Source organism: Agelaius phoeniceus, chromosome 6, assembly GCF_051311805.1.
Source record: "Agelaius phoeniceus isolate bAgePho1 chromosome 6, bAgePho1.hap1, whole genome shotgun sequence".
NCBI classification, from domain to species: Eukaryota; Metazoa; Chordata; class Aves; order Passeriformes; family Icteridae; genus Agelaius; species Agelaius phoeniceus.
The window spans coordinates 27,718,087-27,731,620 of NC_135270.1; the positions used below are offsets into that span (position 1 = coordinate 27,718,087).

Genomic DNA, 13,534 nt, shown 5'->3' on the forward strand with positions numbered 1-13,534 from the left:
TGTTCAAGACATTTCAAATTATTCAGGTTTAAAGCACATTTCAAAAATGCAGTATTATAGAATTGCTTCCTTAAATACAAAAGCAAACTGTATACCAGAATAGAAGATTAACAAATGAAGAGTGAGCATTTACACTGCTTGCAACACTGCAAGCATTTCTTGTAGTCCTAAAAAAATGAGGAAATAGGGAACTGTCATAGCATTGTTCCCATCCTGATTGCATTTTTACATTCTTCCATTACTAGAACTGCAAAAGAAACTACAGAAACTACATTTTTACCATCCACATTCAGATATTAAAGCAACCATTATGAATGGATCAGAATCTTTTCTGAGCAGATTACTTTTACTTATCTATGGACAGAAATTCATTTATAGCATCAATCAATAAAAACTCTGCATTATTTGCAAAAAAATTGCATTTTCAAAAACTCTGCAAAAGATCATGGCATAGCAAGCTTCATTATAAACTCTTACTTCAAGGATTTTGGAATTCATTTCAGATATGGGAAAATATAACCCTCCTCCCTCAGCATGCCCTGAGAGACATAGTTGGATCTGAAAGGTACCAACCTTGGTAAACCTTTGCCAAGTTCCTGTTTCTTCTTGGTTACCTGCTGGATGACCTGATCCCAGTTAACATTTCGCCGGGAAGCACTAAGAATCTGCCTGAGGGTAGGTTTAAGCCCCGACTCCTTTTCTGTCTCACTTCTCCGAAGGCAATTCACATTCCGAATGCGACGTGCATTATTGAGATTGGGCTCTGGGAGATGCGTCCCGACTTTGCTCTTCAGACTGATATGCCGTGTCAGATCTCTTTGCAGAGAAGCAGGCAGGCCAAGTTTGCTTAAATCTGGAAGAAGGAGGCCTCCTGACTGGCTTCCTCCTTTTTGAAGCTCATTATCTGAAGGATTTTCAAAACCTTCAATTTCAAATTGATCACGTGACTTGACACACTCCTCATTCCCTTCCCTGTCCTGTGAGCTTTTCAAATCCACATGCAAACGGTCCTGACTGCTTGACGAAGAAACTGTGGGTTCTACCAGAAATGTAAAATTTTTTAGCTCAGCAGAAGCAATACTTGAAGCAGATGGCTTTTTATCATTTTCCCTTTCAGAGGTGGTAGTTTTACCTTCAGGAGTGTCACAGGGTAAAGAAGAATCCAACTTTTCAACTTTTGCTTCTGACTTCTCACTTCCCATTAAATCATCACCACTCACATCTAATGAATCTAGTCTGAACTCCTTCTTTGGCAATGCCTTCCCAGTTTCTTCCCTATTCTGGTCACTTGTATCTTTGCAAGAGCTTAAGGGAGCATTCTGCAAGGAATGGTTGCACTGGATACCTTTGGGATTTTGTTCTGCTTCATTTAAGTTCTTAATAGGCTCTCCAAGATTGCTACCAAGCACATCTTTGTTGTCTTGTAAGTTACCAACACAAGCAGCATGCAGCTTTGATGAATAAGACAAGAAACTGTTTGTTTCCAAGTTCACTGCATTCAAATTATTCTGCTCTTCACCACTAGCCGAGGATAACAGAAGCCTGACATTTTTTAAGAGACTGTTCGTGTCTTGCTTTATCAAGGATAATTTCGTATCTGTGATATTGAGAAGAGGGGATTTCAGTGATGGCATACTATTACTTCTGCCATCATCTCTGTCAGGCTTTTCACCACTGGAAGAGTCTTCCATAACCGTGCAAAAATCAAGGTGGTCTGAGGTTCCATTAGAAGGGGAAGATGCCTCATGGTCTTTAAGTTTTGAAAGGCTAACATTGGCTTCACAAGTTTCTCCTTTCATTGATGAATCAGTAAGAGATGTAAGTACAGAACCTATTTTATCTGAAGTTTTTGAAACATTATCTTCAGACCGTGGTTGCTGCTCTGCAGTTTTCTGGGATGGGTAGGGACTCCAGCGATATGTTTTATCTCTGGAAGGACTGACGCTTTTTCCACTGGCTCTTGAAGGTTTGCTTTCTGGTTGTTTCAATGTACTAAATTCTAACACCCCCTCAGCAGCAAGCTCATCACTAGTAAAATCCAGACGGTCACCCCTATTTCTTCGATTTCTATGCGGCAGAACATTGCCTTTCTCTGGCCGCTGCCATGCAGACCTTTCCTGACTGTATATATTTGGCTCTGATGAATATGAATCTCCTGAGCTTCCAAAATTCCAGCCATTTGCACCATGAGGACTTGGTTTCCAGTTTCCTCCATAACTCTTGGAATTCCAGCTAGAAAAATGACCCGTTTCTTCTGAGTGCCAAGTAGAATTTCTTCCCCTGGCACCATGATGCCAATTTGATGCTCCTCCTCTCCGCCCACTTGGATGCCAAGCGTTTCCAGAATTCCCATAATTATGTCGATTCGAAGGGTTTCCTGAAACATTCTGGTGCCACCCAGAGCGCCCCCTTGCACCACCTGAATGTCTGTTTATATTAAGGTTCCTCTGAGAGTGTGAAAATTTGCCTTGTCTAGGACTAACATAATCATCCTTTTCCCATTTCCAGTCCCTTTGTGATGCATTATGATGATGCCACGACGACTGATCATAAGCTTCTCTTTCTTTGTAAGCAGCTCTTTCTTCTCGCCTTCTCTGTGGTCTCCTATCATCACATTCTAATTCTTGGCTTGCACAACTTGGTTCAGTTTGCCTACAAAAGAATTGAGAAAAGCCTAAATTCTGATCCTATTCTACTAAAATCCAACAGTCCACAAGCTTCATGAATTTTATTTGCATTGGGAAGAAAATTTTTTAAAAATTATTTATTATAGAAAGAAACAGATACTTTTTTGGCAGCTTTACTTTTCAAGCTTCACTAATGTTTGACTTTCAAAACTAATGTTGTACCTTTACTTAAATGTGATAATTTCAAAATTTCTCTCACAAGAACAAAAGATTTGGTGTAGGGACAGGTCAATAGACTGATTTTTAAATACTTTTCTCTAACTTGAAAGATAATATTCCTTTATATTTCCTATTGGACTAAGAAGAAACTAATAAAAATAAAGTTTCTTAATGTTATAGAATCTTTGTAATTTGCTCTATCTTAGTAGACAGAAAACTCAATAGTGAGATTATATTTTCTGAAGACTATTCTGCTGGTAGAACTAGAGTGAACTGATAGAAAACAGAGGAAAGTTAGGCTGAAAACTGCATTATTATTCTTACTGGAGGGAACAATTGACATGATGGCTCCATTTATAAAGGTTAAAACACAGATGTAAAACATCTACAGAAGATGCACCTCAGACACGGAAGTAATTTGTCTTCTTTTAATCAAGAGACTGGAACAGTCCACAGCATGCAATCCTGAGTCTGTATGAGCCTCCCAGCAGCACTATCGACTGCCCTTTGGATAGCACTTGTGCTTGGCAACTTATCACAAACACGTGGCAAACTATCACATGTACATTTAAAGATAAATGCTCCCTTAACAGCTACAGCTATTCCCAGGGTCAGCAATCTATCCCACCAAATGAGGAGTTTTCATTAAAAGTTTTTTCCAGGAACTGATCACAGAAATACATCCATTCTAGATCCCTGGACAAGAAAGACAGTAAATTTTCACACTACTACTCAAAAACAATTGATTTGAGTAAACTGAACATTCATATTGTATCACCCTTTATGTTTTTGATACATTCCAGCTCTGCTAAAAGATTCACTAATAACTACTCTCTAATGGAAAACAGTCTACTGTGCAAAATAATCTGAGCTCTAAGACGAGAATTCAAAACAACAATATCTAAGTGATACAGTAATTTCTAAGAGCTGATTGCGATCAACTAGATTGTGATCTAATGGAAATAATTTTGCTGAATTAGTAACTTACACCTTCTGGTTTTCTGCCTCTCCAAACCAGCACCCAGCAGACAGAGATTTTCTACAGTTTTAGTTGCCTCAGAACAACACTGCACTGACAGTATTACTCCTTTTCCATAAAACAAAAAGGAAAAGTAACAATTTTGCTACCTACATTAACCAGTATGAAAACATTACCATTGTGCAGTGCAGGGACACACTAGTACGACAGAGTGATGCCAAAACCTATCTAATAGTTGTCACAGATTTCAACATCTGGAAACACTAATTTAAATTTCTAGCCACAGAACACAAGAGCTTCTTTTAAAAATTATATGCCCCTTTAGTACCATCACCATGCCAGAAACCTATTCAAATAATATATTCCCAACTGGAACATCACACAAGCAATGCACATGTGCAGATTTCAATGTAAAATAAAAGACAATATTTGTTACTTTCTGCAGCTCTCTATTTCATAGTGAGCCACTGGAACTATGTTTAGCTAATGGTAAGCAGCAAGGTACAACAAGTAAGAAATCTCATTCAAGGACTAGGGGATTTCACTTGACATTTACAGAATAATCCAATTGATTTTATAAAAAAAACATGTTCAGCAGCAGTTTCTTAAAGGCCAGGTTGCTACAGACAACCTCCACCATAAACAGCATTAGCACTACTGTCCATTTATTAAGTCTTCAGTTATAAAGGTATCAAATACTAAAATAAAAACATTAGGGTTCTCAAAACTCAAGACTGTTTTTACCCATCATGGAGAATGATTGTATTTCCATACTAGTACTAGAGGAACAGGACAAAAACATTCAGCAGAGTCACATTTACTGTTGAAACTGATATCCACACAGGTCTCTTGGATTGCTCTCACAAGTATGCTGGCTACAGGCAGTTTACATTCTGTGAGCACCTAAGCCTCAGGAGTGCCTCCTCATTGTATTAAAAGCAATTCTATGATCTAAGTGGAGAAAGGAAAACTCACCGGTTCCGTTCCTTCTTTTGCTTGATTAGTTGAATGAGTTCTTTGTCAAGGTCCTCTTCTTCTGCCGCTTCTTTCTCTTCCTCTTTTCTGTCATGGGCATTTACGTTGTCTTTGTGCAGCTGACTGGAGATGTGCTTGGCATATGCTGACAAACCCACCAGCGTCACCCTGCACACCCGGCATTCATGGCTGCTATCCCTAGGAAAAGAGGCAGAGGGTGGGCTTTCAACTCTGCCAACTGGCATGGCAGGTACCTCTGGCCTTACTTTGTTTCCTCTGAATGTGTGTGAGCTCAAGGCAACTAGGCTTTGCTCAGTATACTTATTTGAATTCTCTGGCTTTTTCTTCCAAGGTTTTGTGTTTTGATGGTCAGTTTTTACAAGATTTTTTTCCAACAATCAAGAGGTAAAAGACTTGGTAATAAAGCTACATTAGGTGGGAGAAGGAATTCTTCTTGAATTGTTGTACTCAAAATCTATTCAGAGGAAACATAGTGAGCGAGGAGGCAGAATGAAAGGCTTCCAGAGCTAGCAGGAGCTCTGAAACCCATCCATGCTGCCAGCTGCACTGGGGAAGCCTGGTGACAGCTTCTACATTTAATCCTTGCCTTGAGCCTTCCCCCAGTGAAATTTAGAATAGGGAGGAGGCAGTACATGGATACAGCCAATCCTGATACAACATAACCTAAACTGGGACAGCTGAGACTGCTGCCTGGAATCCAAAGACTCCACAGCACAGTGAGTGATGGGAGGGTGTCTTCAGTTTCCTGTACTTTATTTGGTTCAAGTGTGCATGAGGTCTGCTTTCTACTTTAGAGGACTTATCTCAAAAAATATAGAAATAATTTCAGCTGGAGAAAGTTGACAGCTGTATCAGACAAATGGCTTTACTCATATTACTGGATTAAGACTGCAAGACTTGAACTTTTTTTTTAAGAAATTCAGATTTCTAAAACCACAACATTTGTTCTTCTGACAATGCCTTCCAATAAATCCGTGTTAAAGAAGTACATTATTAACTTCCTAAAAAGGAAAATATGTTCACCAGATTAAAAATAAAACCACACAGATAAAAATTATATAGAGCATAGTCCACTGCAAATAACTCAGCAGGACCAAGACAGGATTCACTGACTGCCTCCACAGTGCTTCTTTCAATTCTGCCAGTTAATTCATTAAAGCAGATATGTATGTCCCCATGGACCACTTGACACAAAGGTCTTAGAACAGAAGCATCATAATATAACACACAGTTCATGACTAGTGTCAAGAAAATGGGATGCATAAAATAAAAAGAGAAACATGAATCCTTGTTTTTAGTGAATGGTTAAAAAAAAAAGAGAGAGAAAGATCAAAAGATGTGCATTCACTCAAGGTATTAAGGCAGTGTCCTCATCGGAGTGGTTAATCAAGTGTCAGCAGCTATGTTTTATTTATCCTGGCTATCAGCGTAAAATACTTCAGATATTTAATCAATGCAGTCATTCAGACACACCTAGAGACGGCTTTATTTTAAACAGCCTAAGTATTAAAAATCAGAATTTTTTTGTTTAATTATTCTGTATGTTGCAGCCTAATTAATTTCAAATTAAACATTAAGATAAATTTCATTTATGATGTCAGTAGCTTCCAAATTTACCCTGTATTTTCGAGAACTAAGTGTACTTAATTTCATACACTTCACATTGGCTAATAAATATTCAAAGCCCATATCCTATATATTGCACTTCGAGCTATCTTAATGCACTAAAGATAACCAAACCAGTGGATTTTACTAATGTCGTTGGAAAAATCCTCTTCACACTCATAAATGGCACAGCTGTGCATAGCTAATAAGACTTATTTTTAACTTAGGTCATCACACAAGGCAAACTGCAAATAGAAAGTTGGCATCTCACCGAAAAAGATGTTCTTTTTACATAACGTTCCACTTCACCCATACGGACTCTCAATGAGAAGCACACTCCAGTGGTTCTAATGTGGCAGTATATAGGTTTTAAAGAACAATCCACATCCTTCATAAGATCCATGTTTCAATTATTGCATAAAACATTTATAGACTGACTAACTAAATGCAAAGTTTTATTTATTTTGAGCAAAGCCTGTGAGTTAACTGCTGGACTGAGGACAAAGAACTTGTTTCTGTCACTTCTAACTTTCAAGTTACTAATTACAAAGCTGTGGTTCTTGTACCAACTGACAGTCTGAAAAGGCAAGACTTCTTTGACCTGCTGTTAATTTAGATGAGCCTAAAGAAAAACACAACTTTTTTTTTTTCATTATGAACAACTGCTTTAATTGAAGATAAACCGGCCAGGAGTTCAGATAGCTACCCTTAGGGGAATTTATATTTCCTTTAGTTCTATACTTTTCCTACACCCATTAATGCCATCCAGAACTAGCACAGTCCGTGGCACACACTGATCATGTCTACACATTCCCCTGCCACACAGGAATACCACACAATCTTAGCTGTTAAACAAGGCAGCCAAAAGAAGTTTGAGGTAAACACAACAAAAGTACTCAGTATGAAAGCACTCAAGAGCTTTATTTACTGCATGTATACTTCAGACTGTAGTCTCAATGTCCCATGTTACAAGAGCAATATTTCACTTTCAACTAAAAACAAGCAAAACCCAAATATGCTACAGCTTTGTACTTGGCATCCAATTCTCCTTATACATCACACAGAATAAGACTTCAAGGAAAGGAGAAGAGTCTTAAAACATTTCAGAAAATTATTCTAGCCCTTGAGATAACTAAGCTAACTCTAAATGAAAGAAAAGGATGAATCAATGTGTGCATTTCCATTACCTCTTCCAAACAGAAAGTCTGAAAAGTGACTTCTAGTCAGATACTAAATTTCAAGGTAGTAAGATGTTGATATTCCACATACTTTAATGGTATTATCATCTGTTACACAATTCAGCCACACTCACGAGGCTGCTGCTTGTGCTTCACATTTTCTTCTTTAAGTACATGGCTGTAAAAGACTCCTAAAAAACTTCTAATTAAATTGAAATGGAAGAAGGGGCACAAGAGAGAGAACGAGGCTGCTGTTGCACACTGAAAAATTAAGTTCATTATTTTGAGAACAAGCATCTTCCATGCATTCTTCTGAAAGAGTAATGAAGACAGATGGTTATATTAGTAATAAAAAGTGTAATGATGATGAAAGAAATTTAACTTAATATCAGTCCTATGGAGTGGAAAACCAAAAATTGTCCAATCATTTGCAAGCCACGGCAGACACAACATATAACTTCTAGAAATTAGTGTTACAGAGCTATAAGTAAACTAAAAATAAAACAAAAAAATGTAGAAGGCCCAAAATAAGATGTCAAAATAAGTGAAATTTCAGAATCACTGCCAGAAGACAACAGTCCAGAACAGAAGTGCTCAACAAGTTAACTGACCAGAAGCCAACAGTCAGTTTCTAGCAGAGAGCATTCTGGTATTTTTCCCTGGGTATGAGATAGATGTCTTGACAAAATTAATCCCCCACACCTCAAAGAGCGGAAAGAGGGTTACTTTTAGTTCTTTAAGAGGTGTTGAAAACAGATTTGTCATTTGTTAAACTTTCTGCTGCAAGATAATTAAAAATTAATTTCTAGATCAAATATTCAAGTATTTGACAGTATCTGATCTCTGTGAGATCAGATCTGATCTGATCTCAAAATCCATACACCTGAAATCACTTTAAAGTGTACTCTGGTTGGAACCTAACTCCCTATTATTAGGATCATGTTTGAATATCCCTTAACTCCCCCCTTCTACTTTCCAAATGTTTTAAATAAAACAAGGAAACCTTAAAGGAAACACCATCCAGCATGGTTAGGTCTCCTAATCAAGCAACTGTGCTTTAAAAGATCAACCATTGGTTTTACATCATTGAAAACTTACAAAAACCCAAAAAAAAATTTAAAAGAAAAATGCCACTATTCATAATTCTAATTTCTGATTATTCTGTAAAAGGCAGAAATCTAGTGCTTGAAAAAAAAAACCCCACAAACACGAAACTGCCCAGAATGAAGTAACTTTATTTCACTGCAGTCAAAGCAATGCACGTGAGCTTTCTTCCACATCATTGTTTGCCTCCTGGGTTTCTGACATCATGAAAACACATTCATTGCCAGCTGTATGACAAGGCACGCTACTCAAGTGAAGCATAAAAATAAATTGTGCAATTCAGCTTGTATGGGAAATAGGTCAGGAGTCCTTCCAAAAAGTGACATACAAAATGGCACCGGGAGGAATGATGGAAGATTGCTCTCATACCTTCCCTTCAGGTTTTCCAGTTCTCTGTGGTGAAGCATGCTTCTCTTGTGTTCTTCCATCTCCTTCAACATGTAGAAAAAACAAAATTGGTCAAAACAAAAAAAAATGCGGTATCATATCTGAAAAGCTCATTTTTGTGAATTCTCCTGCCTTGCACAAGGGTGTACTCTACTTCTGCAGGGCTGCAGTAGTTGCCATTCCTGTTTCTGTGACTATGAAAGCACAAGTAGGCACACCTGCAGGAAGTTATGTTACCTTTCCCAAGAAGAACACACGAGTCATTAAAATTCAACACAATGGAAGCAGAATTTCAGGAGAAAATCAAATAACAGTCTATGTAGCAAAGTTTATTAGACTGATTTTTGACAAAACACTGTTGAAAATAATTTTAATTAAAAGTCTCATTAATACCATTCTTCAGAACCACAGTACTTAAAATAGTTTCCCTGTGTAATCTGAGCAGTTCTCTGTATTTCTATTGTAAGATAGCTGTAAATTCACCATCATATACTATTTTACTTGGCTAGACACTTCAGAAACTGACATGTACATGTCAGTTTGTTGTTTACAGCAACCCTGATCTATGAACTGCAGTACTGTTATAATTATTTACTTTTGAAAGGGAGATGCCAGAAGAGAAAAAACATTCATCACTCAGCAAAGGAAGCAGTCCAGATGATTTAACTTTCCTTTGGTGTTTGAGCCAAAGTGTTCAGAAATCTTCAAAGACCAGATACTAATCACTATCCTCTTTAGCCCTTGAAATCCTATCTGAGAAGGGAAAGGAACATCTTCCACCTTGAAGAGTTGTGTGAATTAAAACACATGGCACATCTCCACATGCCATGTAGCTAAAAAGTATATGAAGGTCCATTAAGAAACTCTCAGATTCAATGCAGATTTTGCATAAATACACAGCACACAGAAGATGGACAGTAAACTGACACACTAATGAAAACACATGCTGTGTTATGTGGAAAACACAATTCCATTTGGTTCTTCCATATGGAAGCACAGACCTTCCAAAAGGAATCTATAAAATTGTGTATTAAATTGTGTATTACAGTATTCTTCCCATATCACAATTTACAGCCAAATATGTGTGAGTGCTTTTCACTTTAGCATCTTTGTAAAATAATATAAAAAACTCAAAGACCTCACTATTTTTACCATTCAGAATCAGGCATACTGCACAGCTCACTTCAAGATACTCCAAAGCACACAGAAATATATTCTTTGATTTGAGATAGACTTAGGGCAATATATTCCTGGTAAAGGGAAATTGCACTTTGCACAATTTTAAAATGAAAGCATTTCTCATTCACATTTCATATTAATATCTACTGATGTATGTCAAGCATTAATTATTTACCTTTTTTGAGTTGTACACAATGTGACATAATGCACATTTTCGTTGCTGAACCATGCTTATATACTCTGGAAATATCTTATCCCATACCTGCAAATAAAAACAATTTAAAAATAACCAACATTCAGGATTACTTGTTTTATAAATCTATCTTACTAAATAAAGTAAGCAAAGTTACTGTTCATGAAAACTATTGTGCTGAGCTTAAGAGAATACATGCCTCTCATGCATCATCAATACTCTTCAAAAAAAACATAAGGTAGTTTGAACAGTCATCTAAAACATCTATAATAAAAAGTAGCTTTCCCTTTCTTTCATTTTGTTCCTGGTCATCCAAGACATGGTACTCATTCAACAGTCAGAGATCTGTACAAATCCTCTTAGCTACTCAAATCAGATTAACAAAACACTTTTCAACTACAATGATGACAGGGAGATAAGGAATTAGAAAAACCAAGCAGGGCAAACTCAGATCTTTATTTTAGTGCACAGGGCCACTCAAGGAAGATATTTAAGGCCCTAGGAAAATGAAAGAGGCCATCTATGATATCAAAGACCACTAGTCTTCAAGTTTTATTGATCCATTTACTCACCATAAAATAAAACCTGAAGCAATTTAAATTCAGTATTTTTCTCACTAGCCTTTGCAAGAAATGCACATATCCATGTACTTAAATACTCAATTTAGACAGCATTTTAACACTAATCTACTGAAGACTTGCATATATGCAAAAAAAAGCAGCGGCAGGTCAAATAAAATGTCATATGTATTTTATCATTATGTTTAACTCATAAGGAGTGCAATGAAATTAGAGTCTAGGTTATAATGCATAAACAGATATGTCTATTTAAATAACAGGGTACAATCTTTGCACTTTTCTTTCTCCTAAAATACACTAAAATGCACAATGATTGAGCATTACTGTCATTTTTTATTGATTTGGCAGAGGCAGTTCCTCACCCTAAACTGAAAACAAATGTATTTTTTCAATACTCAGGATTTTTGTATCTGCACAGAAAAATACAAATCCTTTCAAGTTTTGCTAACTTACATTAGGCAACTTCAGAGCTAACTTAGCTAATAGCATCATAATTAACCTGCAAGAGCCTTCTTCAAGAACTCTACTTCACAACTGACCCTATAAAGTTAATTCTAGTTATTCAACATCAACCTTCTTTATCAGCGGCATCAAAAATCTCTAAATCTGGTACTGACTAGAAGCTGCGAACAAAGGGCAGGAACAAGATTTTTACCAAATCTAGATTACCTAGAGTTAAAGCAGCTCTGATATTCAGTTATTCTGTCCAACTGAAAACAAAAATGAGCAAGTAAAAGCGCGACCCTTTAAGTCCAAAATGTAGTTCTTTGACAAGTAACTCTTTCCCTACAGATTTCCACACCCATTTACACATAAGGTACCAGCATCTGTCCGGGTTAAAGGGGAGGAAACTGAGAGCTGCAATAGGACTTCCACCATTAGACAAGAGAGAAACAGTTTTCTCATTAAAAAAATCCACATCATCATACTAAAACAAACACATTTAAAACATAACAGGAGATTCAGTCATCTTGTCCTCCCTAACCACCATTCTTGATCTCCCTGAGATACCTGACAGCGTTTAGATATGCATTTTCTAGCTTGATCACATGGCCACCTGATATATTTGAACCACTAGTGGCAGCTGTTTATTTCGACACATAAGCCCCAACAAAGGTTTAAGATCATTCATTTATATGCACTAGCCTCCATATAAATTCATATGGTATCAGCAATGTCCATGCAAAAGCACCTGCCTTCATGGAAGGTCAGGAATCAGAAACACTATCTTTCACAACAAATTATTTTGAAAGCATTTATAAAGATCATAACTTGTTTTAAAACATATTTCAACTGAGACAGCAGTTAAGGAAAGTTTAAGCTTATACAAGTAGAGACAGAAAACGAGATATTGCAGACTCCTGATTCTCTAGTGAGTTATTAGGTGAGTAAAGTAGCACATCATCAATATACTGTTTATACACAGATCTGTGCAGCTACAACAGATCTAAAGGAATTATTAATGATCATACACAAGTGACAAATGTTGTTAGATGCCTAGCCAACATAGTACAGCTGGTTTAATGCAATTAATATGGAAGTACTCATGGAAAGCGAGGCTGCTAATCCTTGCACCAATTTCAGACACTTCCTTTTGCATTAAAATATTCTGTACACCCCCAACATTCTTTGCTGGCACTACTTTGTAGTTCAGCGGAGTAATACCCTACATGTGCTCAAGATCTCCTTCAAGATCACCCAAGTATTTACAGAATTCGTTCTGCACTTGGCTTAAAGCAGCACAGGACTTAAATCAGGAAAAGCAGGCCAGTTAGCACAGAACATTAAAAAGCTTTCACCAGCAGAGCTAACATTACACCTGTTTTGGCTAATTAAAACATATAGTAACTATACACGATTACAGGAAGAGTTTTCGGCAAACTGCCCAATCAGCTGGGCATTACTTATGACAGAGTACTAAAAATACTGATAGAATTCAAATGCTATTGGATGTCACTATGAAAAGGGAAACTTTCTCAGTGGCATGGACTCAGAAATAAAGAGATTCGGTAGATGTTACAGACACACATTCTATTTCCAGATCACCTCTTGACTTAGTGTCTTACATAGATATAAACCACTTCCCATGATCCTTAGCTTTCTCCAAATGCTGCTAAACCTATAAACACTGTGGTTCATTTTAATTAAGTACTTCAATTTTACTGTAAAAGAACTCCTATGAAGTATTTTGAGTAACATAATAAATCAAAGGCATTTCCTCAGTCACTATGTAAAATCAGCAAGAATCAGACAGCTTTTGAGCCATGTAGACACTGCATTTCATCTCACCATATACTGGTCTGTTCAATCTCAAAACTTCCATTCTTCATGAAGAAACTTCAGAAACAGAGCCCTCTCTAGATACATGCAGGCACATTTGAATTCTTGAAAAAAAATCCACATACTTTAAACTTCAGCAACCTTCAAGCTTTTATCAGCTTTAACAACTTGTGCTTTTGAAATCATCAGCTTGCTGTATAACATAGAAA

At 36.9% G+C, this 13,534-nt stretch overlaps 1 protein-coding gene across 3 annotated transcripts in view; it reads right to left on the reverse strand.

Moving 5' to 3' along the window:
• ZNF106 (zinc finger protein 106) overlaps positions 1–13,534 on the reverse strand; it is a 40,446-nt gene that overhangs the window by 21,899 nt on the left and 5,013 nt on the right. For all 3 annotated transcript variants that reach the window (XM_077180212.1, XM_077180213.1, XM_077180211.1), the window contains exons 2-5: positions 10,450–10,536; positions 9,078–9,139; positions 4,801–4,998; positions 574–2,652 (exon numbers count right to left, since the gene is read on the reverse strand). In XM_077180212.1, coding sequence (XP_077036327.1) covers positions 574–2,652; positions 4,801–4,998; positions 9,078–9,139; positions 10,450–10,503 — 2,393 coding nt within the window. In that variant the 5' untranslated portion in view covers positions 10,504–10,536. The remainder of the gene's footprint in view (positions 1–573; positions 2,653–4,800; positions 4,999–9,077; positions 9,140–10,449; positions 10,537–13,534) is intronic.